The 26,495-nt window shown below is 53.4% G+C and overlaps 2 protein-coding genes across 3 annotated transcripts in view; one reads left to right on the forward strand and one right to left on the reverse strand.

The window, feature by feature from the left end:
* The first annotated feature begins 1,902 nt into the window (after positions 1-1,902).
* ENHO (energy homeostasis associated) lies at positions 1,903-4,424 on the forward strand. The gene is made up of 2 exons (XM_030470361.1): positions 1,903-2,181; positions 2,717-4,424. Exon 2 carries the CDS (start codon positions 3,030-3,032, stop codon positions 3,213-3,215), a length of 186 nt encoding a protein of 61 aa, XP_030326221.1. The 5' UTR covers positions 1,903-2,181; positions 2,717-3,029; the 3' UTR covers positions 3,216-4,424.
* Positions 4,425-5,346: 922 nt separating this feature from the next.
* Positions 5,347-26,495, reverse strand: part of DNAI1 (dynein axonemal intermediate chain 1) — a 152,515-nt gene continuing 131,366 nt past the window's right edge. For both annotated transcript variants that reach the window (XM_030511344.1, XM_030511345.1), the window contains one exon: positions 5,347-5,629. In XM_030511344.1, the coding sequence (XP_030367204.1) occupies positions 5,525-5,629 (105 nt within the window). In that variant the 3' untranslated portion in view covers positions 5,347-5,524. The remainder of the gene's footprint in view (positions 5,630-26,495) is intronic.

A 26,495-nucleotide genomic window follows, 5' to 3' on the forward strand; every position in this document is an offset into this window, starting at 1 on the left:
TGGTCACTGCCTGTGTTGGCGAGCTGCAGCAGGACCTGATGCTCTGCCTCGTCAAGTCAACAAGAAACAATACAAGCATTTAAAGAAGAGGTTTTGCCTAAATCCAGGCAGCAGGAGAGATGGTGGGTTACCCACACAACCTGATGCCTGCATAGACAAGGCTTCTCCCATGCTGCCCTTGCACCAGCAGGAGCTCTCACCATCCAAAAGCCTCATCTTCTTGCCTTCTGGTGGCTCTGCCCCAGAGCTCATGAGGTGGTCAGGAAATGCCGAGACCCCTCCGTAGTGCTGGTGCAGGTGACAGGACAGAGTTAAGCTGCGTTATCTCGGTGCTGCTCCCAGCTGCTGCTCACGTATGTCTAAGGAGGAGGCTGCTTTTTTTGACTAATTAGGAGATTAGCAATAAATGTCAAGGAAAGATGCTCAAGTGTCTGAACAAACAGCTTCTGACATTGCGGCAAGCGATGTGTTTGTGTTTGTTTACTGTTAAAAGCACCCTCTTGGAGAAGTGCCGGATCCTCGAACAGCCGGTGTAATCCCCCCTCGCGGCGGTGGTGGATTTTAATGCCTTCTCACCAAACCTGCAGAGTTGTTTTGCTTTGTTTCACAAGCGGCCCTCGGCTGACTGAGTGCCCCGAGGCTGCAGCAGATCCCCCCGTGTGTCACTGCTGTATGTCCGTGCAGCCCAGCCGCGGCTTTCCAGAGCGGCTGCAGGCGCTGGGACCAGACCCCTGGGGTCTCCAGGACCCCCAGCAGTGGGGAGAGTCACCGTGTGCCCCTGGGTGCCACTTCTGTGTCCTTCACCGGGAGCATCTCTGTCACGGTGGGCAGTTGCCTGTCCCCCTGCCTCAGTTTCCCCACAGCACAGGACAGGCAGCAGTGGCTCTGCCTTCGAGGCTGGATTCCCAAGCACTGAATGTCCATAAAAGACCCATCACCCCCCTGGTCTGTGGCAGCCCCCGTGTCCCAGCAAGGCCCCCAGCGCAGCCCTGAGCATCCTCAAGCCCAGGGTGCACATGTGCGCGCACACGTGTGAGCAGGGGCAGGGCAGGGCAGGATGAGGCGGTAGCAGGGAGCGCCAGGCAGGGCCCCGGGGCTGGGCAGGGCGGTGCGGGGCAGTGTGGGGAAGAAGGCAGCATGGGCTGGGCAAGGCAGAGCAGGCAGCATGTGAGGGGCGAGGCAGGATGTGTGGGAGAGTGCGGGATGTGCGGAGCAGTGCAGGATGGGGCAGTACAGGACGTGCGGAGGGTGCGGGGGTGCGCGGGACAGTACAGGATGAGGCAGTACAGGACGTGCGGGGCACTGCAGGATGGGACAGTACAGGACATGGGGGGTGTGAGGGGCAGTACAGGATGTGCAAGACGTGTGGGGTGTGCAGGATGGGGCAATACAGGACGTGCGGGGCAGTGCGGAATGGGGCAGTGTGGGATGGGGCAGTGCGGGACATGCGGGGCAGTGCAGGACGGGGCAGTGCGGGATGGGGCAGTACAGGACGTGCGGGGCAGTGCGGGATGGGGCAGTACAGGACGTGCGGGGCAGTGCAGGATGGGGCAGTGCGGGACGGGGCAGTGCGGGATGGGGCAGTGAGGGACGGGGCAGTGCGGGACGGGGCAGTGCGGGGCGGTGCAGTGCGGGATGGGGCAGTGCGGGACGGTGCAGTGCGGGATGGGGCAGTGCAGGGAGGGTCAGTGCAGGACGTGCGGAGCGGTGCGGGGCAGTGCGGGCTGTGCGGGACAGGGCCGGCAGAGCGCGCGCTGCCCAGCGGCGCCCCGCTCCCGCACCCCGCCGCTCACGTGGCCGCCGGCCGAAGGGGGCGGGACCCGATTCGGAGCGCTCGGCCAATGGCGCACTTCGGGCAAGGGGGCGGTAACCAATGGCCAGGGGCGGGGCGCCATTAGCCACGCCCCTCTCCCCCGGTGCCGGCGGGAGGGAGCGGGCAGCGCGCGGGGCTGCGGCACCCACCGGGCGGCCCACGGCGGGTCCGAGCCCGGGTCGGCTTCTGCCCCGCTCCGCACCGGCACCAGCCCCGCGGCCCCGCACCGGCACCAGCGTCCCGGTCCGCGCCGGGACCCCGCGCCGGGACCCCCCTCCGCTCCCGCACCGGGACCCGGCCCGGCAGCGTCGTCCGCCCCCCCCCCGCCGGCGGGGGTCCCGGCGGCCCCCGGGGCGGAGCGGAGGCAGGTGGGTAACAGCGGGGTCCTGTGGCGGGAGCGCGGGTTCGGCGGGACCTGTTGCTGCGGGAGTCCCGCTGCTCGGCGCGGCCGGGAATTAGAGGCACCGGGGACCTCCGAGACAGGGGCTTAGCCCGACCCCGGTGTAAAGCACAAGGGCGGCTGTCCCGGACCTCACTTGCAGTGCAAGTGGGGTCAGCCACTTGCGAGCTCAGCCGCTCGCCCCGTTTTGGGGTGCGGGACGTCGCGGCGGGGTCCAGGCGGCAGCAAAGAGCCTGGGGGTGCCCCGGGGAGGCGGGTTTGTGCCGGGACGAGGCCGTGGGTCTCCCATGGGGCACGTCCAGCTTGGTGGCCCTCGCAGGGGATGAGGGTACGGGACGGGTCCCCAGACAGCAACTCGCTTGGGAGCTGCTGCAGCCCCCAGACCCCATCGGAGCCCCTGGAGCCGCGGGGGCCGCTGCCTTCTGGCACCCCACAGCCCTCCCGGAGGGGTCGGGCAGCCTGTCCCCTCATGCTGGTGGTGACGGTGACTTTCTCCCTTCCAGGTGCAGGAGGGAGGAGAGGGGTCCCCGCGTCCCCGCTGTCCTGCCAGAGGAGGGCAAGCCAAGAGAAAGCTCCAATCACTCCTCTCTAGCAGCGTGGTGGAGCCCAGGACATAGCTGCGAGCGCCCGAACTGCGACGGGGCGCTGCTGCTCGCCTGTCCCCGTCCCCATCCCCGTCCCACCGCCAGCGCCGCCGCCGCCCCCTTCGTCCCCCGCCAATGCCGGCGGGTGGAGGCTGCGCTCTCGATCGCTGCGCTGGCATCCCAAGCGTGGGGCCGAGCTGCGGGACCTGCTTCTCCCCGCGGGACAGCGGCGATGGGGGCTGCTCTCTCCACCGGGGCGATCGTGGCCATTTCTTTTAACTGTGTTATCGCGTTGCTCATCCTCATCCTCTTCCTCATCCTCTGCAAAGCCTGCAGGACCCCCTCCTGCCCCAAGAACAATCCGGCTCCTGAAGTGGATGAGGCAAAGAATGAAGAGAAGTACCTGCTGCAGCGCTGAGCTGCCCGGGGACCCAGATACCCATCTGTGCCGAAGGAGTTGTGCCAGCCTGGATGCCCGCGCTGGGACTGTGGATCTGGACTGGGCACAGTAGAGAGCAGAAGGGACACTGAGGTGCTGGCTGGGACTGTGATGCAGGGCACAGCCCTTTGCCTGTGTGGTTTTGGTGTGTGAAGTCCCTGCAGATGCCCGCAATGACCATGGGGATAAAGAGACAGAGGCTGGAATGTGCTATGGTGACAACCCTGCCTGTCCCAGTGGCCAGCGAGCACAGCAGGAGCCCTGCCTTTGAGCACACCCCGTTTGGGGACAGCCTGTGGGCTTCTCCTTGTGCTTGTGGCCTGGGACAGTGGCCAGTGTGTCACAGACCTGAATGGGGCTCAGAGAGGGGAGGCAATGGGGCTGGCATCGCCTGTCGCCCCGCTGTCCCATGGTGGGGTGTGCCTGGGGGAGCCCCAGCAGCCCTGGCCCCGCTGGCAAAGCAGGGTGTTAGTCTGGGTGTCTTTGAGGATGGCCCTGGGGTGCCAAGTGCCCCCAGACTCATGGAGGCATTTAGCATCTATCTGCCCCAGCAGCCAGTTTAATGAGCCACAAGAGGATCTGCATGGTCTGTCCGTTCATCCCCGGTCTGTCTGTCAGTCCCCTCCAGCATTAGCACCAACATGCTAGGCAAACAGCCCTCCTCCTCGCTCCTTGCCTGTCCCTGCCTGCCTTCCTGCCTGCTCCCAGTCAAGGCCAGTGGGGTTTGACCTGTCTGTGGGCAGCAGATGTGCCTTTGTTGGCATCCCCATCCCTGCTGGAAGCAGCTTGGGATGGGTTTTTGCTGGGAAGGTGGGAGTCAATGGGGAGATGAGGGTGCCCAGATGAACGGCATTGAAGGGTCTTCCAGCCCCGTCGCTCCCTAGGGACCACACTGGCTCTGTGGGAAGGGATGCCGGTGGTCTGGTTGCCCCCAAGCTTGGCAGCTGCATTCTCCTGCCCTGCCTAGAGGTTTTTGGAGGGCTCTATTCTGCCCATCCTAGAGCTGAGCAATACCCGAGGCCCCCCTGGCACAGCCTCTACAATATGGGGATAGAAATAAGGGCTGTGCTGGGAGGGACACTGGCCAGGCCTGGCAGAGCCTGCAGTTCCTCCCCACATCAGGTGTAGCTAACGCATCCCTTTGTAGCGTTGTTTTTACTAGACTAATAAACTGATTGTAGGACCCAGGAGGCGTCTCTGAGCTCTGCCCAGCGCCCGATGAACTTGGTGGAGGCTGCGTGTCCTGCAGGGATGAGGACTGGCTGCCCCAGGGCTGGTCGCTGCAGGACTGCCCGCAGTTTGCTGGGTGACGGTGACAAGGAAGGGCTCATATCTGCATCCTTCTGTGGCTGGGTGAGCAACCTGGCTGGCTATTTAATGCCTGCTGTGGGCTGGGGGCTCAGCAGGGAGCACCCCAACTATCGGTGCTAGAGGCACTGGAGACTTTCAAAGCTATGGCTTTAAGTCACAGGGATGCTTGCGGGGGGCACAAGCGAGCTGGAGGAGCCCTGTCACCACCCCTGCCTGCTGGAACGAGCATCTGCGGTCCCCAGTCCCGGCAGCCGTGTGCAAGGCTCCGGCGGTGACAGCCGGTCCCTGCTCATCAGCATGCGGGGAGGCCACCACGGCTGCTGCTGCTGCCACCACAGCCACGCAGCAGCTAATCCCTCTGCTGCAAAGCGCCGGAGCGCAGGGAGGGCTCTGCCAACCTCCAGCCATTGCCACCAACATCGGCGGGGCAGAGCAGGCTGAGCCCCCCGCGGGAGGCAGGAGCATCCCAGCCCCGGTGGCTGGGTGCTGCTGTGAATCGCTGGCTGCAGTGATGGTGCGTCCCTCTCCCACAGCCTTGGGGGGCCAGGCCAGGCGCCCAGCCACCCACCGGCTTAGGCTACCACCCCAAATCCACGTGTGGCTGACCCCACACACAGCTGTGGTGCTGCGGCGCAGTGCTCAATCTCTCTGGCCATACTCATGGTGGGGCTGGCTGCTGTGAAGCTGCAGCCCTGAGGTTTCCTTAAGCCCTCCATAGGGCTTTCCCCCTGCGCAAGCCCAGATAAGGGTGAGAAAGGCTCTGTGGGACAGGATGCAGTGAAGTCTGCCTGACCCGAGATGTCTGCCTGCCGCAGCTTTCCCAGCACCTCCTTTTATTTGCCGGGGCACAGAGGCGAAGTGTTCCTGCTATGCAAAGAGCAGGCGGCGCAGGGCCGTGGCTTGCATGCCAAGCAGCCACCGATCAAAGCTGGGCTTGTTCGGCTGGCGGCCCCAGCAGAGCTGCGGTTCCCCCTTGCTCACATCTCTGTCTTATTCGCCGGCTCTCTCACCAGGTTAAGCAGCTTCTCCAGCTTTGCAATTTCCACCTCGGGGCCCTTCTCGACCTCCTGGCCTTTCTTTGCCTGCAAAGAGAGCAAGTGAGGCAGAGCTGTGAGCAAGGAGGGCTGCTGTGTCCCAGCTCTCAGCTCTCACTGGGAGCTGATCCACAGCGGGGGATGCACCTGCCTGTGGCTGTATTTCACGCCCAAGGTGCCATGAGATGTGCAAAAGCCCCCATGGATGCAGAAGGGTGGTACGGAAGGGTTTGGGTGGGGATAGAAGTGGAATTGTTGATCCAGAGCAACACAAACCCTCTTCTGCCTCTCTCCTCCCAACTGTTCTCAGCTCCATGGGACAGGACCATCCTCTAAGCCCTCCGGTTTTCCCCCCAGGCTCCAGGGGGAGGCTCCAGGTATGCACCGCTCCTAGGGCAGTGACAGCAGTGCAGTGTCCAGACCTCCCCAAAATGGTCTCACCATGCCCATCCCATGCCTGTGCTCCTGGGCAGAGGCAGTCACAGGAGTGGGGATGGGTGCTTTTGCACCCAAATGGCTTTTCCCGGGAGGGCTGGTGCCTGCTGAGAGCCCCTAACCTGGGTGGGGGGGGAAGTGAGTCAGGGCTCCCCGGTGAGCTTCAGCTCCTTGTTTTGGCTCTCCTCTTCCTCGGCATACCCTGAATGTCCCATGGGACAGCCCCGTGCCTCACTGTACACCCCTGTGCCCGACCCCAACACATGCTCCAGCATGGGAAAGGGAGGATAAGCCCTTCCCACAGTCCCCAGCGCCTCTCCCAGCCTTCCCATCAGCTCCCTCTCTGGGTGCTAGAGCAAACCACCAGCATCCTGGGAGAAATCATGTTGCATGATGGAAATAAGCACATCCCGTTCAGTCCTCCTTCGCTTGGGAGCAGCAGGAGCTTCAAGGCTTGCTGGGGGATGATCTCCCTGCTAAAGGTACCAGTGCCACCCAGTGCTTTGGGCAGAGCATGTCCCTCCACTGTGGGCTGCAGCACCGGTGCATTGCTCTCATCAGAGCTCAGGGGATTTGGGAAAGTGATAACTTGGGGCTCTCCAGACACATATCATGGCAGACACAGCTGCGGCAGAGGATTGTTCCAGCCCACATTCAGCCCACCGAGCCCTCCTGCAGATGAGCATCTACCCTGTGGGATTCCTCCAAAATAGCATCCACCCAGTTGCCTAATCCTGTTGCTCAGTGTTGCCTTCCGCTCACAGCATTCCCCTTTGCCACCCTGCCAGCTCTCGCCTTGCCTCTGGAACTGGGGGGATCCCTGCCCAGGGCTGGGAAGCTCCTCTGTGTCAGCATGGCTCTGGGCACTCCAGAAAGCAGATGCCAAGCATAGGCTGGTTCCCAGTCTGGCAGGAGGGCTTGGGAGAGGTGGCGGCGGGTCCCTAGCTCTGTGCCATCCCCAAAGCACAGACTCTGCACAGGGATGCTCTTGGGAGGTTACGTTTCCAGCGAGCAGCATCTGCTTTCTTCTCTCCCCACTTAGGAAAGATCAATTCTCTTCCTGCTGAATCAACTCCTCTAATGGTCACGGGTGCAGCAATTACAAACATGCACCTTTCCTTCAGTGCTGGCAAAAAAATGCCAGCACACAACAAAAGGAAGTCGTACGGCTGTAGGGATCTCTCTACATTTCTAGAAGTCCCCAGGGGTAACAGGTTTAAACTGAAACAGGGGAAGTTCAGGTTAGATATAAGGAAGAAGTTCTTTACTGTGAGGGTGGTGAGGCACTGGAACAGGCCGCCCAGAGAAGGGGTAAACGCTCCATCCCTGGCAGTGCTCAAGAGCAGGTTGGACAGAGCCTTGGGTGACATGGCCTAGGGTGAGGTGTCCCTGCCCATGGCAGAGGGTTAGAACTGGATGAGCTTTAAGGTCCCTTCAATCCAAACCATTCCATGACTCTATGATATGACCCCTGGGCTTCCTCCTTCTCCCAGCCCAGCCCAATCCTGATAGAACAGAGATTTTCTCAGCCGCTGGAGGACACGGCTGGGGTGAAAGCAGCCCTGGAGGGGGGAATGGAGACAACTGTAAACCCCGCTGCCCATAGAGATCCCCACTCCTCATGTGAGTGCTGGGATGAGCTGAGGCTATTTTTATTGACCAAGCCCATCCATTGCATGCCGGGACAGGGCTGGTTTGTATTAATGTCTCTAAGTGAGCAATACCGTTCGTGGCTCCGATCCGGGCACTGCGAGTGGTGTTTGTACTAACGGCCCACGTCACAGCCGAGCATCTCTCCGAGCAGGAGCGTTGGGATAAACACAGCTGCTGGGGATATTTCAGGACTTAGCTATTCCTGCAGAAAAGCTGCTTTGCTCTCTGACAGCATTCAAAGCGCTCCCTTTGGCACCCTGCGTCGCACACAGCACCATACGCAGGTCCGCGGGACAAGAACTAAAGAGGCAACTGCTTTGCTCAGCTGGGAAAAGGAGATGATGAAGCCATCTCCCATCAACCTGCTTCCATCCCAAGCCCTTTGCTCTCCCCACTGGTTGAGTCTGACTGATGGTCTCCAGGTAGTAAAGCCAGGTCCATGGGGACCGTGTCTGAGCCTTGCTGGAGCCACCAGCCACAGGCAAGGCCCAGATCCTAGTCACCGAGCTGTCCCTGAAACCTTGACTTTCCCACTGACTCCGCTCCTTTGGTGCTACTGAGCAAGTTGCAACAAAGCCACACACAAGCTTGTAATGAGCCGTAACCGAACCAGAGCCCTAATTTAACGCCACATAACTAGGCAAGCAGGATGACACAGGGAAGGAAGATTACAATGTCCTTTTGGGTGCACTGGAATGGAAAGTTTCCCTTTATTTCTCCATCTGCTTTTCCCAGGGTGCCTGTGCATGTGAGTGGCCAGGCTACTGCCGCACCAGCACAGCACCAGGGCATCTGCTTGGATGCAGGCGGCTGCTTCCTACAGATGCAGGGGCTTTGCCTGCACCAGGCCTCTGAGGAACAGCTCTTCTTGGAGCAGGGATGCTGCAGTTTCCTGGAGCATGCATGGCGCAGGGAAGCATCACCTCCATGTGTGGCTGCCGATGGGCTTTCCCTCCTGACAGATGCCATGTGTGGAAAGGGGCACTCATGGGGCTCTGCCACACGGGATGTAGCTGAGCCCATTCTCCACCTGCATCCCTGCTTGTAACACATCCATAGGGCTCATCGGGAGCTGAGGGGGAGCCGGGGCAGAGCATCCCCCCTGTGGAGCTGACAGATGCAGAGCTGTGCTTACATGGGAGGTCTGTCCCTGAGGAGCTCATTGAGCGGGTACCAGAGCTGCTCACAGCAGTGTTTGCATCAATTTTATTGTTAACAGTTCCCAGCAGGAGAGCAAAATGCTTTTGGCTGAAATGGTGGTGAGGGACGTGCCAGGAAAGCTCATGGCATGGGCAGAGAAGGTGCTGTGTGGGGATGGACTCTGCCCTGCTCACACAGCATGACCCCAGGGAGGTGAGATGGGGAGGAGACTCCCTACATATCCCCATGCTGCTGTGTTCATGGCCAAGTCCCCCTCTGCACTCACACTCTCTTGGCCTTATGCCTGGGATCAGTTTTGGCTCTCCAGGCAGGTGAACTGAGGCAGGGGAGTCCTGGCCCTATAGGGAGTGTGGGCACAACTGCTGCAGGGCCCTTGATGGTCCTCTCAGCCCCAGAGGTGAGTACTGACACTGGAAGTGAAGCAAGAGGTGGAAGATGACTGAAGGGCAGCCCTAGGGGTGAGGACAGAGCAAGGACAAGGATGAGGACTGGCTGTTCGAAGACCTGGCCCCAGCCCTACCCACACTGGCACATCCCGAATGCTACATCTAGGATATGGAAGTTATTTAGACTGGATTCTCTGTGTCTTGGCTGATGCCTTCATTCCCTAGCTGAGCAGTAAACTGCCAAGTTAATAAAACTCTCCCATAAAAGCTGGCAGTTTTCAGCATCCTTCTCCCCCCACCCTGTCGGTGTAATAATCATAAAACATCTGCTGTAAGGTTTAGATTAAATGAAGCAAAACATGTTTATGTTTTAAAGTAGTGAGGAAGTCAACCACGCTGGCACCAACAGACAGAAAAGTCCCAATAACTTCCCTGGGAGCAGAGGGGACCCTTCTCCCTGCTGAGTCTTGGCCAAGGGGCACAGGCCTGGCCCTGCCCTGCTGTCTTCATGACACTGATGATAATCCCAGTCTCTGGCATTCCTGATGGGAAGGGATTTCTGGGCACAGGCATTCTGAGACAGGATCTGGCCACTTTACATAGCAGCCCAGTGACCTAGGACACCACCTTCCCATGCAAAAGGGGTTTAAGCTTTTACAGACTGATTTTGAAGGGAGTGAGAAGCTCCAAGAAGCCACCAACGGGGCTGCCCAAAACTCCCATCCTCATTACCTTCAGTGGGAAGGGGTACACAGCCTGACAGGTCTCCAGAAATGTGTTGCTTCTGGAGAAGACCTGTTCTTGTTCTTTCTACCCTGCTCACGGGCAGGTTAAGGTGACACTTCCAGGGTATGGTCTCCTCCATTAGCAAACGCACCAACACTGGGTCTGGTGAGTTCAATGAATGAAAGCAAAAAGGAGACTTCCCTGAAGCATTTCTGTTAGGAAATGGAAGGAAAAGGAAAGGAAACCCAAACTCCTTCACGAACACTGCAAGATTTTCCTCACCAGCTCCCTGGGCCACTGACCAAACGTATATCAATGGGGGAGTGATATGACCTGCTGTGATATGAAGCTGGAGTTCCACTGAGGTGGGGATGATATTTGTGCCAGGACCACAACTGGGCTCCTAAGAAGCCCATTTACATGCAGCAGCAACGTGCTTATCAACCACAGAGAGCCTCGAGTCACACTCACAGCCTGATTTGACAGTGTTGCTCCTGGCCCATGGAAGGATTATGTGACAGACTGGAGATAAGGATTTAGGTTTATTCTGCTACGGTTTGGAAATAAATGACGCAGGAAATGTTCTCCTTGCAGGGAATGAAACCAGCAGAAAAGCCCTGGGGATGACTGGGTCATTCAGGCGTCAGCAGCCACACAGGATCATTGGCCTCAAAGATGCTCATCCCTCCAGCTTCAGCTAAAACACTTCAGGTCAAGCACCTCTCCTTGCTTCAGCTCACATATTCGAGTCAGAGATCTCTGCTAGCACCTACACTAGACCATGCCAAGGCACAGCAGGGCAGACATGGCTCATGGCTGACTTGCCATTGCTTGCTGGGAGTCACCAGTGAAACCACTGGAACCAGCAAAGACACAGCACTGGGATCAGCTTGTGGCTCAGCAGCACCCATCTGCCAGTAAAGGCATGGGAGCAAATGCCAGTGATATCCAACATGCAGGAGCTGCAAACAAAAGTGGATCAGACCTGGAAGGAGCTGGGAGTGCCACTGGGAATAAACCAAAGGGAACTGGGTGATACTTGGGGGATGTGGGCAAGGTTCACCTATGTCTAAATGACGGATACCTGCCTGGAGCATACTACAGAGCTGGCTGGCTTATAGACAACCGTGTGAGAGGAGAGGGATAATTTGATGGAATGGACAGGCTCTGCAGCAGCAGAGAGCGAGCAACAAGGTCAGGCCCTCACCCATGGCCATAAGGGAGGACAGTCATCACACAGCTCTGTGTCTGCTCTGCTGGAGGCTGGATGGGACCCCACACTGTTGCTCACCCCCCTCGCAGTGTTCTCTGGCCAAGCAAAAGCTGTGCACACAGGACAAGCTAAACCCTTCCCCGTGGGTTTCAGCAGCCTCAGGCAAAGCTGTGGAGGAGTTTGACTTCTGCTTTCATGCTAATAGGTCTCGTGGTGCAATCTCTACTGGCCCTCAGCAAGGAGCTCAAGAAAAATTAAGCAGAATGCCTCCAAAGCACATTGTGCTAACAGCATTTAATGAAGCATTGACAGAGCCCTCTGAAAGCACTTGCTGGCTGGCCTGATCTAGCTGTATACCCTGGCTGACCACGGGAAGCTGCTGAATCCACAGCCCATCTCACAGTGACTGCAGTGTGGAGCATGGCCTCACCAGCCCTGGGCACAGGGCAACATGAGGAAGGTGCTGTGGGCGCCGTGGGGTGCAGGACAGGCAAGGCCAGGCTCATCTAAAGACTAAGAAACGTTTAGCACTGAGCTCTTCTGCTCAGGCCACTGACAAAGTGATTTGGCTTGCAGCTACACTGAAAGTTCCCTGTCCTTGCTAACTCCACAGCCACAAGTAATGTCTCTTACACACCACTAATTTAGGCACCTAAATATAGCCATAGTAAGACTACATTTAGCAGCCATGCATGAAAAATTTAGTGAACGAGGCCAAACTTGAGCATAGACAGGGCCCATGGCACCCCCACAGCTCCTCTGAACTTGTTAACTCCTGAACTTATCCCAGTACCAGCTGCAGAAACCCACCAAACCCATTTCAACCAGTTGGTCTTCTGCCTTTTCCATATCTGACACTTAGCATTCAAAACAGGGATGTGGTCATGGTTCTCAGTTCACGTATCACCAATCTCTAAGTGAAGGATAAATTTTAAAGTTATCCGAAGACATTATGGTCTGAAATGGGCCACATGAGCAAATCGCCTTATAACTGCCTTACACAGATGGTGTGATTAGGAAGCATCAGCAACACTCTCTCCACTCCTTCAGGAGGTCACGCTGGGTTTTGCCAGCCCTGGGGACAGTTTGGCCGCACTCTAACTGTGAGCGGTGTGTGTGTGTGTCTGTGTGTACGTGTGTGAGAGATGGAGAACAGCTTTGCCTTTGGGCATCATTACCCTCAGTCACTGAGACAAGCCAACAACAGCCGCCTCGAACGGAGCGGCCTGGTGAGATGACAAACTCCTCACAATATGCATGGAGGATCAGTCCACAGATCTGTGTGCTCAGTGTGCAACTCTGTGTGCTCAGTGTGCAATTACCCTCCCTGACCCACAGAGGCTTTGTAAAAGGGCTGGGGTGCAGTAACAAGCCCAAAAGCTTTTGTCTTCAGCCCACAGGGTCCTGGTGGTGTAAACCACTGTTAGAATAAGGACAGAGGGATGGGATGCCCCTTCTTTCACCTCCTTGTGGTACAGGCAGTGCATCCCCCACTGCCCTCCAGCCCTAGATTCAGCCCTACTAGGTTCAGACTTTCTGCAGTGCCACCAGGCTCCTCTGGATGGGATGGATTAGCTCCTAGCCCCACTCAGTGAGAAACCCCATTGCCCAAAGCTTGCCCACATGCCACGTGTTATAATGGCATTGGATGGAAAGGCTGGTGGGTATTATTAGTGCCCAAAGTTTTCGCTGTGGGATCTCTCAGACCTCAGCATTGGGGAGGAACGAAGCGAGAAGTGGGTTTTGGTTGAGATTGTCCATACAAACCACTAGACAGGCAATACCTTGGCTTCTAGCTTGACTTCAAGTATTGCCACGATTCCAGTGAACTGGCCCAGACACTAAGCCTGAAGGCAACCTAAACAATCCTAAAGATGCTCAGGCTTCCCTACCTCTTGTGCCTACCACATCTGCAGCACCTCTCTACTGGGGCTGGCAACGCTGCAGCGGGAGGCTCGGGCAGACACAGCACCCACAGGCACATACATCAAACCCATCCAAAGGGGCAAAATCAGGGAGACACCCTGAAATGTGCAGGGACAATGGCAGCCTTAAGCTGCATCCCTCGATGCCAGCTGGCAGGTAGCACCATCAGCCACCCAGCAACATTTCTTTATTACTCAGCATCTCTTTTTCTTACTTCAGCCTTACTTTATCATTTTTGCATGACAGCTCAGTAAGCAGTTGCCGATTAGAGTTTCATAAAACCTAACACGGATGTGAATATGCAGCTCCTGCAATACTTTGTTACTGCCGTTATCTCATAGGGCATAGCATCTCATGAGAGATCATTTGCAGTTGCATGAGCAGTATATTTTTAAAAGTTGTAATTTCAACAATACCTCTTTCTTTGACCACCACTGTTAATACATACGTATATCCCCTGAAATCACCTTTTAACTGCCTTAAGAAAGTCCAGCTGCTGCTTCTCTCTTAACATCCACCTTCTTTAAAACTGCTGTCATGCCAGCTTTCTAATATAGCTCATAGGAATATTTTCATAGAAAACCATTCTTGTTTGCTACTAACATGAAAGTGTGTGAATATACTTCACTCTGGACAAATAAAAGTACACTGGAAAATTAGTTTTGCTACAAATAGAAGTGAAAAGAAATGTCTTCACTCACAGATGCCCCATATTTAATAACATTAAATGTCAATGGCATGAAAGATGTATTGCAGCTGATACCGTTCGGTTTACTGAAAGAGCTCAGTCTGGCTTTTAATGTCAGGCCACAGCGCTCTCTCCCTCTCTCTGTGGCTGCACTTGAACTAAGGGGCGCTCCAGAAACAGCACTAGGTACTTCAGCTGTGTGAGCAGTTGTGTCATCTCAACAACAACACAGTCTCGTGAATAGTTTTCATTTAAATCAGTGTCACACAGAGCAGGGCTGGGAAGGGTTAGTACACCAGTCCACCCTCGTCCATGGTGGGAGCAGCTACTTTTAAATTGCTTTCGACAGATGCTTGTCCAGCATTTGACCCACAATGTGCCCCAAGCAGCTCATTGTCACGCTCTGATCCCATCACCTGCATGGTCATTTCTTCTGAAACCCCTCAGCAATGGTGCTGCCAACCCTGATGGCTGCTAGCATGTCCATTTCACACCCACTGAAACCCTTTCTCTAAGCCTTTTGCTGCTGTCTTTTAACCTCAGAGCACTGCCTTCCTTACCCTGCCAGCCCTGGATCCCTTTAGGTGTGCACATCTCCCTGCTCCCCTTTAGGTGTGCAGAAAGCATTCCCAGCCTCTCAGCTGGCCATGATGTCCTTGCTGCTTTCTTGCTCCTCATGTCCTTCAAGTCTGTTACCCTAGAATGAAGCTGAGGCCTTTGCACTGCTGAGTGTTGCAGCAGGATTAGCTCATGTGTCCCTCTCACCCTTCTCTTACCTGTGCTGTCCAGTACAACACCTCTGCTATGGCAGGGCACTGCTAGCAAGTGAGATCTTTTTCTGTTCACCTCCTCAGTCGATTATTCCCACCTCATTTCCCTCTCTTCCTATTTTTCCTCCACCCTCACCACAATGCATCCTGTTTACTTCAGACCGTGTCTCCCATTTGCCACAAATTAAAACAACTTGCACAGCTTCTCTCCACCTGCTGCACAGGAAACAGCCAAGCAAATGATAAACACCACAAAAACACTTTCATGCTTGGAAAACAGATACACTATTAGTCCGGGCTATGTGGGACGTCACGCTAAATCATATCAGTTACGACTGAGTTATGCTGCAGCATGTAAATAAGAGCTTAAAAAGGGTCAGCAAGAAGCTGGACACAGGACATCCATGGGAAATCCTGCTGCTATTCCCAGAATCTGACCTTGTTACAGCTGCTGAGAAATCCCCTCCTGCCACACAGACATAGCTCAGCTGTAACATACCACAGTGCCCTTTTTGCCTGGGAGCTCCCGGTTTGCAGCTTTGGTCAATCTTCTCCTGAAGATGGGCTTGACGCAGTGCTGCTTAGTGGATGATGCTCATCACTGCCCGTTGGGATGTCTCCTCTAAGCCCATAAGGGTCTGAGTAAGAACTGTACAAAGAGGAGTTATCCTGGCCCAACTGCAAATGCAGAGCCCAAGGATTGCTTATCGGCCAGAAGCAGGCAGGATAAAACACTGCAGGAGAAAGCCAGTGACGTGCTGGGAGGCAGCTCAGGGAGTGCTCCTCTGCGGCACAGGCACCCACAGAGCACTTCACTTCCTTCTGGGAGACACTGCCAGCGGAGAGCAGATCTGCCCTCACCTGATCAACAACTGCTCTGCAGGAAGCAACCCAGGGCTCCCTGACGTGCAGTGACAGGGATGGAGTCAGGGCTGGAGCTGGAGATGCTCCTGTCCCACCAGCAGTACTAGATTCCACACGCACTGGTGACATGACCCTACACATGTCTGACTCTGGCCCTGCCACTTAGGAGCATCTGTCCTGTCTGCAGACAAAGATGAAGTGCAGTCTGACTAAAAAGCAGATCTAGAGTCTGTGTTCGGGTGAGCTCTCCAGGCAGAAGGCAGTCATTTTAATGACAATCCAGTCTTAAGATGCTGATCTGGCTCCAGCCCAAGTCTTTGTACTAAGCTCCCTGACATCCTATTTAGAAAAGCATTATTAAAATCTAATTTCTTCATGCATATATTGCTGTTTTAATTATAACAGAGACAGAAGAAAGATACGAGCAGTAATCAATCTCTCTGATGCTAATAAACATCTTAAGAAAGAACTGACCATGGGAAAAGCCAAGGCAACACTGTCTATGGAAACAATAGAGGGATTTATTCCTAGTGATTGTCCGTGCTGCCAACAGCACAGTCACAGTGTGGCAAGAGATGGCCTCCCTAAACTGCTCTTTGCTTTGAGTGACTGACCAGGATGCTGCACCTGAATTAATTTTACATGTTCACTGCTGTGTCTCTGTTGTACCAAAATGTAATTACTTTAGGGCCATAGACCAGTTAAACCCATCTGCTAAACTGGCTGCTAAAACTAATGGAGTATCTTTGCAATGGAGTATTACGAAACAAAGGCAGGCTGGGAAGAAAACAACGTAGAAGTCATTTAAGGTCCTTAAGGTAAGCACTTCCCAAGGTAATCTCTCCATCGCTCAGCAAGTCTCATCAGTACCAAAGATAGAATAAGGTTAACCAGCAGCTGACAGCTTCAGCAAGACAGTGGCCAAGTTGGCAGAAACAACTATCAGGCACTTAATTGCAGATTTAAGGACTAGAGGGAACCTATTAGCAGAGGTTAACTGAAGCTGATGCACATGCATAACACTAAGTGCTACATTAAGAGAATAACAGTGGTATAAAGCCTGTCACCTTACTGAGTTTGAAAGCCTCAGCACACCAGCAAACATCCTCGTCCTGCTCTTTGTGTTGCTGGAGCTGGGTGTCCTGGGTTCAGCTATAGCAGTCATTTTTCTCCTGCTTAGTAGCTGGTGCAGTGCTGTGTTTTTTTAACTTTCAGCCTGGGAACAACGCTGATAACACCGATGTTTTAGTTGTTGCTAAGTAATGTTTATTCCAACCAAGGACTTTCTCAGTCTCATGCTTTGCCAGGGAGGAGGGGAAGCCGGGAGGAAGCAGAGACAGGACACCTGACCCAAACTAGCCAAAGGGGTATTCCATACCACAGCACGTCATGCCCAGTATATAAACCGGGGGGAGTTACCCGGAAGGCCCAGATCACTGCTCGGGTCGGGCTGGGTATCGGTCGGCGGGTGGTGAGCAATTGTATCCTCTCCCCTTGTTATTTCACTAATCATTACTATCATTGGTGGTAGCAGTAGTGGTTTTGTGTTATACCTTAGTTGCGGGACTGCTCTTATCTCAACCCGTGGGAGTTGCATTCTTCCCATTCTCCTCCCCATCCCTCCGGGAGCGGGGGAGGAAGAAGGGGGGGGGGGAGTGAGCGAGCGGCTGTGTGGTTCTGAGTTACCGACTGGGCTCAAACCATGACAGTTCTTTTTGGCGCCCAACGTGGGGCACGAAAGGTTGAGATAACGACAGATCTGACCAGAGTGTGTTTAATCATATTTGTGATAAGCATTCATTGTTACTACTCGTCACAATGGTGATTATTTGGCTCTCAGACGTGTTGCGCTTGATCTCAGAGTTTCAGCATGTTGTACCTTACTTACAGCCACTATTTGCTGTTTTAGCGTTTATCGGCTGGGGGGCCTGGGCTAAGGTTCTTGTTTCACTGTACTTCATGGTAATGACTTGTAATACAATAGACTCATTGATCATGAAACTGGTCTGGTTTGTGCTTCCAGCGTGGCCATCACCACTATACATTGGGAGGTATATAATGAAATATTTTAGCAATTGCATATCTTTTTTTTTCTCCTCGGGGGGTAAACTTACGAAGGAAGCATTCTCTTTCACCCCCCGTTCCCCCACCAGCCTATTTGCAACAGCAATTGAGAGTTCTGAAGGTTTTAGATGGCCTTTGAGTACCCTTGAAACCTGCCTGCTGATTGTGCTGGGGATCAGCATGTTGGCAAACATACGGAGTGTGTTTTACCCACGGCCATCCCGTCGTAGGAACATCCTATTTCGTTTAATGTCAAAAATTCAGCAGTATCAGGTTCGAATCTGGTCTAGGGTTAGACGACGATATAGGAGGACCACCAGGAGATTTTCCCTGAGGCTGGACAGTTATGAGTGGCAGGGTGTGTGGGATAGTATGGGCAAGTACCTAGGCCAGTGGGCCCCTCCAGTGCTTTGGAACTTCACCACTGAACAAGTGCAACATCCGGAAAAACTAGTAAAACACTTAAACGAGGTGTGCCGTCGTCCTGGTTATACCAGAGAGGGACAAATTTTGGCAACGTGCTGGGGCTTGGCCTATGCCTACAGAGCCCTGCTCAACACTATCCAGCACCTTCAAAGGGAAAAAAATGTCTCTGGATCTGATGGCAAAGCAACAGACAACGCAGCTATGCCAACTACAAGCACAGCAGCTACTCAGACCCTGACCACAACAGTCAACACAGCTACTCCAAGTACAGCAGCTACATCAACCCCAGTGACAAGCACAACAGCTACTCAAACCCTGACCACAACAGACAACGCAACTACTCCAACTTCAAATACAGCAGTTACACCAACCCCAGTGACAAGCACAACAGCTACTCAAACCCCGACAGCAACAGACAATATAGCTACTCCAAGCACCACAGCTACACCAACCCCAGTGACATGCACAGTAGCTACTCAAACCCCGACAGCAACAGACAATATAGCTACTCCAAGCACCACAGCTACACCAACCCCAGTGACATGCACAGTAGCTATTCAAACCCCGACAGCAACAGACAATATGGCTACTCCAAGCACTGCAGCTACACCAACCCCAGTGACAAGCACAGTAGCTACTCAAACCCCGACAGCAACAGATAATGCAGCTGTTGGTGTTACTCAACTCCCAAGCACAACAGCTGCACCAACCCCAGCAATAGACATTGCAACCACTCCAATCCTAGTGGCAGACACTGCAGCCACTCCAACCACAGTGACAAACACTGCAGCTAAACCAAATGGCCAGTTTGTGACAATGTCTGTTGCCCCTGTAAGCAAAAGCAAACGAAAGGCACAAAGAGCAACCCGCGAAGCGAAGAAAGATGAAGACCCAGTGCCATTACTATATGCAACAGCACCTGAACAAGAGTTACTACTACGTGGGTCAGAGGAAGAGGAAGAAGAAGAAGAGGTCACTTCTCGACCCCGGACCTCAACCGAACTACGGAATATGCGAAAAGATTTCACCCGTCTTCCAGGGGAGCACATTGTCACCTGGTTGCTCCGGTGCTGGGACAATGGGGCCGACGGTCATGAACTAGAAGGTAGGGAAGCCAACTGGGATCACTTGCTAAGGAAGGAGGAATTGACAAAGCGATTGCAAGAGAGAAGCGAGCCCTCAGTCTTTGGAGGCGGCTCCTGGCAGCTGTGAAGGAAAGGTTTCCCTACAAAGACGATATTACGAATCGCTCAGCCAACTGGACCACGATAGAGAAAGGCATCCAGTCCCTGAGGGAATCAGCCATTATAGAGATGATCTATCGTAGGCCGGATTCCAGGAACACATCCGTAGACCCAGATGAAGTCGAATGTACACGACCCATGTGGCGGAAACTTACACGGAGTGCGCCATCATCATATGCCCACACATTGGCATCAATGACCTGGAATGACGGAGTATCACCAACAGTGGATTTCCTGATTCGTCAACTCCGAGAGTTCGAAGACAATCTCACCCCTTCCATCATTTCAGCTGTGGAAAAACTGTCCCAGGAGTTCAAACAATTGAGAGACGATTTATCCGATCTATCCAGCTCTCCACGCGTACCAACCCATGTCTCAGCTATCAACAGAAGGCGCCCTACTGCTCGAGAAAGAAAATATACGAGGTACACGCCACGGGCCACCCTATGGTTTTACCTGCGGGATCATGGAGAAGACATGAGAAAGTGGGATGGAAAACCTACTTCAGCTCTGGAGCAACGGGTGCGTGAACTGAAGAGGAGAACAATGGTCAAGGATGATCCTCCCAGGAAAGCTGCTGCTCCAGTCTCTGGCGAGCAGTTTCCCAGATGGAGCGAAAGAGCTGATTTTACTCCAGCTCCTGTGATAAGGAATACTAATCCCTTTCTACAAGACAGAAGTGGAGAATTTTGTGATCACTATTAGAGGGGCCCTGCCTCCAGCCAGGTGGAGGAGAGGGATAATCGGGTTTACTGGACTGTGTGGATCAGATGGCCTGGCACATCAGTCCCACAGAAGTATAAGGCTCTAGTAGATACCGGTGCACAGTGTACTCTGATGCCATCAAGGTATCAAGGGGTGAAACCCATTTCTATTTCTGGAGTGACAGGAGGATCCCAAGCGTTAACTATGCTGGAAGCTGAAACCAGCCTGACTGGGAGGAAGTGGCAAAAGCACCCCATTGTAACTGGTCCAGGGGCTCCATGCATCCTTGGCATAGACTATCTCAGGAGAGGGTATTTCAAAGACCCAAAAGGGTATAGATGGGCTTTTGGTATCGCTGCCTTGGAGACAGAGGAAATTAAGCAGCTGTCCACCTTACCCGGTCTCTCAGAGGATCCTTCTGTTGTGGGGTTGCTGAAGGTCGAAGAACAACAAGTGCCAATTGCGACCACAACAGTGCACCGGCGGCAATATCGCACCAACCGAGACTCCTTGATTCCCATCCATAAGCTGATCCGCAGACTGGAGACCCAAGGAGTGATCAGCAGGACCCGCTCACCCTTTAATAGCCCCATATGGCCAGTGCAAAAGTCTAATGGAGAGTGGAGATTAACAGTAGACTATCGTGGCCTGAACGAAGTCACACCACCATTGAGTGCTGCCGTACCGGACATGTTAGAACTTCAGTATGAACTGGAGTCAAAGGCAGCCAAGTGGTATGCCACAATTGACATTGCCAATGCATTTTTCTCAATCCCTTTGGCAGCAGAATGCAGGCCACAGTTTGCTTTCACTTGGAGGGGCGTCCAGTACACTTGGAACCGACTGCCCCAGGGGTGGAAACACAGCCCTACCATCTGCCATGGATTGATCCAGACTGCACTGGAACAGGGGCAAGCTCCAGAACACCTGCAATACATTGATGACATCATCGTGTGGAGTGATACAGCGGAAGACGTTTTTGAGAAAGGGAGGAAAATAATCCAAATCCTGCTGAAGGCCGGTTTTGCCATAAAACGGAATAAGGTCAAGGGACCTGCACAGGAGATTCAATTTTTGGGAATAAAATGGCAAGATGGACGCCGCCAGATCCCCACAGACGTGATCAATAAGATAACAGCAATGTCTCCACCAACTAACAAGAAAGAAACACAAGCTTTCTTAGGTGTTGTGGGGTTCTGGAGAATGCACATCCCAAATTACAGTCTGATTGTAAGCCCTCTCTACCACGTGACCCGGAAGAAGAATGATTTCAAACGGGGCCCTGAGCAACAACAAGCCTTTGAACAAATTAAACGAGAAATAGTTCATGCAGTAGCCCTTGGACCAGTCCGGGCCGGGCCAGATGTGAAAAATGTGCTCTATACCGCAGCTGGGGAGAATGGTCCTACCTGGAGCCTCTGGCAGAAAGCTCCAGGGGAGACTCGAGGTCGACCCCTTGGCTTTTGGAGTCGGGGATATAAAGGATCCGAGGCCAGCTACACTCCCACTGAAAAAGAGATACTGGCAGCCTATGAAGGGGTCCGAGCTGCCTCAGAAGTGATTGGAACTGAAGCACAGCTCCTCCTGGCACCCCGGTTGCCTGTGCTGGGCTGGATGTTCAAAGGCAGGGTCTCCTCTACACATCATGCAACTGATGCTACATGGAGTAAGTGGGCCGCACTAATTACACAACGAGCTCGAATAGGAAATCCCAGTCGTCCAGGAATTCTAGAAGTCATCATGGACTGGCCAGAGGGCAAAGATTTTGGGATGTCACCAGAAGAGGAGGTGACGCGTGCTGAAGAGGCCCCACCATATAATGAACTGTCAGAGAGTGAAAAGCAATATGCCTTGTTTACTGATGGGTCCTGCCGTATTGTGGGAAAGCATCGGAGATGGAAGGCAGCTGTGTGGAGTCCCCTGCGACAAGTTGCAGAAACTGCTGAGGGAGAGGGTGAATCGAGTCAATTTGCAGAGGTGAAAGCCATCCAGCTGGCCTTGGACATTGCTGAACGAGAAAAATGGCCAGTACTTTATCTCTATACTGACTCATGGATGGTGGCAAATGCCCTGTGGGGGTGGTTGCAGCAATGGAAGCAGAGCAACTGGCAACGCAGAAGTAAACCCATCTGGGCTGCTGCATTGTGGCAAGATATCGCTGCTCGGGTGCAGAACCTGGTGGTGAAGGTACGCCACGTAGATGCTCATGTACCCAAGAGTCGGGCCACTGAGGAACACCAGAATAACCAGCAAGTGGATAAAGCTGCTAAGATTAAAGTGGCTCAGATGGACTTGGATTGGCAACATAAGGGTGAAGTATTTTTAGCCCGGTGGGCCCATGACACCTCAGGCCATCAAGGCAGAGATGCAACATATAGATGGGCTCGTGATCGAGGGGTGGACTTAACGATGGACACTATTGCCCAGGTTATTCACGAATGTGAAACATGTGCTGCAATTAAGCAAGCCAAGCAGTTAAAGCCTCTCTGGTATGGAGGACGATGGCTGAAGTACAAGTATGGGGAGGCCTGGCAGATTGACTATATCACACTCCCACCAACCCGCCAGGGCAAGCGCTATGTGCTTACCATGGTGGAAGCAACCACCGGCTGGCTGGAAACATACGCTGTGTCCCATGCCACTGCCCGGAACACTATCCTGGGCCTTGAGAAACAAGTCTTGTGGCGACACGGCACCCCAGAGAGAATTGAGTCAGACAATGGGACTCATTTCCGGAACAACCTCATAGACACTTGGGCCAAAGAGCATGGCATTGAGTGGGTATACCACATCCCCTACCATGCACCAGCCTCTGGGAAAATCGAACGGTACAATGGGCTGTTAAAAACTACACTGAGAGCAATGGGTGGTGGGACTTTCAAACACTGGGATACACATTTACCAAAAGCCACCTGGTTGGTCAACAGTAGGGGATCTGCCAACAGGGCTGGCCCAGCCCAATCAGAACTTTTACGTACTGTAGAGGGGGATAAAGTTCCTGTGGTGCACATAAAGAATTTGTTGGGGAAGACAGTCTGGGTTATTCCTGCTTCAGGTAAAGGCAAACCCACTCGTGGGGTTGCTTTTGCTCAGGGACCTGGATATACTTGGTGGGTAATGCGGGAAGATGGGGAAGTCCGATGTGTACCTCAAGGGGATTTGATTTTGGGGGAAAACAGCCAATGAACTCAATTGTACGCTGTTGCCTGCTCTAGAACACTTTTATAGCCCACCAGCTAGATATCTTCAGGTCGCCAGCCATTGACCCTGACTTCCCTCCGATCATCACCTCAACAAAGAATGAATTTTGAGGAAACCAGACGAGCTCAGCAGTGACCAGATGAGTTTGGCGGTATCATCAGCAGGCAACAACCCAACACTACGTACCGTCCCTCCTGCCCTGAAAGACTATTACAAGAGATGGAGCCTGACATCATGGACTGGATGAGTTCAGCAATTTTACAGGGATTGGTCCATGGACTAGGGAATGATATCTTTCTCTGTGTGTGGGTGTGGGTGTATATATATGTGTATATATGGGACAGGGGTGATGGTGTGCTGAGAGATGTGGGATCTGAGCATGACGTGAATGGTATGGAATAAGGGGTGGATACTGTCCTGGGTTCAGCTATAGCAGTCATTTTTCTCCTGCTTAGTAGCTGGTGCAGTGCTGTGTTTTTTTAACTTTCAGCCTGGGAACAACGCTGATAACACCGATGTTTTTAGTTGTTGCTAAGTAATGTTTATTCCAACCAAGGACTTTCTCAGTCTCATGCTTTGCCAGGGAGGAGGGGAAGCCGGGAGGAAGCAGAGACAGGACACCTGACCCAAACTAGCCAAAGGGGTATTCCATACCACAGCACGTCATGCCCAGTATATAAACCGGGGGGAGTTACCCGGAAGGCCCAGATCACTGCTCGGGTCGGGCTGGGTATCGGTCGGCGGGTGGTGAGCAATTGTATCCTCTCCCCTTGTTATTTCACTAATCGTTATTATCATTGGTGGTAGCAGTAGTGGTTTTGTGTTATACCTTAGTTGCGGGACTGCTCTTATCTCAACCCGTGGGAGTTGCATTCTTCCCATTCTCCTCCCCATCCCTCCGGGAGCGGGGGGAGGAAGAAGGGGGGGGGGGGGGAGTGAGCGAGCGGCTGTGTGGTTCTGAGTTACCGGCTGGGCTCAAACCACGACACTGGGACAGAGGAACACGGCTGGGGCAATGCTGTGAGGCAAACAGCCAGCATTTGTCCTGGAGGGCCCTTGGAGGAGGTATCTCCTTGGGGGAGATGGCAAAGATTTTGCCACATCTGAATACCAGTTCTGGCTGTAGATTCCCCCAGTGTGGTCAGATCACCATACCAGAGGGGTCACTTCTTCCCAGACTCTCCTGCCCCCGTTCTGATCTGAGCCCATGTATGGATCTTCCTGGTATTGTCCTAATGCGAGGAGCTCCCTGAAACCCAGGTGTGTTGTCAGGCTGCAGGTCTGGGAGGAAGCAGTAAAGACTGAACAATAACCTGGTGATGTTTTGAGGGTCCTCAAGATGATAACCAAAATTGTTCTTCCTCACCAACATGTAGAAGATGCCTAAACTGACCTAGAGGAATGGTGGAAACAAATGTTTTGTAAAGTAACCTTGCCTCACCCCTCCTTCTCCTGCAAAACCATGTGGGTTGCGTGCACAAAGTGCTGTGAGATGCAGACACCACAAACGCCAGGACGTGGTCTCTTCTCCAGGCACTTTGCTGATCACGCTCTTCCTCCTCACTGCGGAGGAGTGCTCAGCATCCTTCAAGAGCTGGGTGAGACACAGCCCAGCAGGGGATGAGCCCACTGCGCTGCTGCACGCCTGGCATTGCGCAAGTGGCTCGGCATCCAGAACGATCCTGAAAAGAGATATTTTCACAGCTGGCAACCAAGCAGGAAACAAAAGAAAGACAGAAAGGGGCCACATGTGCTCAGAAAATTAAACCCAAATTTAATTCCAGTAATTATACTTTCATTAACACCCTATTTGCCATAAAGATGCATAAAACCCCTAAGAGAGAGCTGAATTGCTTCAAAGGTGAGAAGAAGGTAACTAGGGAAATAGTGCCAGCCTCTCCCTAGCCTGTAAAATCCTTAAGAAGCCTGGATCATAGTGAATGGTTATTGTTTGTAATTTAACCTCCCCAGAAGCCATCTGTAAATGAGCCAAAATCCAGCGAGAGCAGCAGAGAACCTGTAACAGAGCTGATTTATTCCAGCAAACCCTGATTTAACCATAGACAAATGCAACATTTCCTCTATGACCATCTGGGGCTTGGATGCTATTGTGCTGAACACATGAGCCAAACTCTCACCTCATTCCCTGCTGAAATCACACCATGTTGCAGACATGGGATTACTAAACAGGTTGGGCTTATTATTGTAAATTCAAGTCCAAAGCACCAAAGCAGGATCAAGCACAGATGAGACCAGCCCTGGCAGATGTTTCTGGTACTTTGCAAAGGTCGTCAGTGAATTCACCTCCTTCTATGTTGTCATAGAATCATAGAATCACAGACTGGTTAATGTTGGAAGAGACCTTAAAGCTCATCCAGTTCCAATCCCCTGCCATAGGCAGGGACACCTTCCACTAGAGCAGGTTGCTCCAAGCCCCTGTGTCCAACCTGGCCTTGAACACTGTCAGGGATGGGGCAGCCACAGCTTCTCTGGGCACCCTGTGCCAGCGCCTCAGCACCCTCAGAGTGGAGAACTTCTTACTAATGTCTAGCCTAAATCTCCCCTGTTTAAGCTTAAACCCATTCCCCCTTGTCCTGTCACTACAGGTCCTTGTAAAAAGTCCCTCTCCAGCTTTCTTGTTTCTTGTTGGCCTCTTTAGGCACTGGGGGCTGCTCTAAGGTCTCCCCAGAGCCTTCTCTTCTCCAGGCTGAACAAACCCAACTCTCAGTCGATTTCTCCAATGTTTCAAAGTTATGTGGAGATCTGATGCAAAGTCTTTCAAAGTCCTTGTGACCCTCTATGCTACCAGGCCCTCTCAAGACTTCTGCTAGATCTCTGTTAAATCACCCAAGAAATCAATAGGAAATTTGAAATGCCAGTGAGGACAATGCCCACAATAAATCTGCAGACTGCGCTGAGCTATCTTCCCACTTATCCTACTGGTAACTGCTCGATTGATTTTTAAGCCCGTTACTCTTCCCACGTCTGGCCTAACCTTTGCAATCTCCTGGCTTAGCTCAGCCATGCACTCGTCATTGTGGATTGGCATAAAAAGTCTGACGAAAGGCAAGTACACAACCACAGGAGAAGATGCACAGGAGAGACAGGTAAAGCCAAGCTACGGGTGCTGAAGGTGAGAACCACGCTCCACCCATGTGTGATGCTATGGCATAAGAGCTGCTGTCAGTTTAGTAGCAGAAGCTTAAGTGTTCGATATTTCCTGTCATACAATAGATAAAGCTTCAGCAGATTTTCTTCAGAAGGCTGTAACACAGGCAGGCAGCTCCAAGCCAGAATGTGCTAATTAGGAAACACTGTGTGAGGGTTAATGAAAGTTGGGAGGTAGGAGGAAGCGAAGAGGGTGAACCCCTCTCACCTCGTGTCCTTATGCTATACGGTGCCACTTAGTCACTGGAAAAAAGGCACTTTCTAGGGAAGAAGGTAATAATATA

Source organism: Strigops habroptila, chromosome Z (assembly GCF_004027225.2).
Source record: "Strigops habroptila isolate Jane chromosome Z, bStrHab1.2.pri, whole genome shotgun sequence".
NCBI classification, from domain to species: domain Eukaryota; kingdom Metazoa; phylum Chordata; class Aves; order Psittaciformes; family Psittacidae; genus Strigops; species Strigops habroptila.

What these genes read in the sequence shown, in the direction of transcription:
- ENHO (XM_030470361.1), top strand. Translation starts at nt 3,030, where the DNA reads ATGGGGGCTGCTCTCTCCACCGGGGCGATCGTGGCCATTTCTTTTAAC.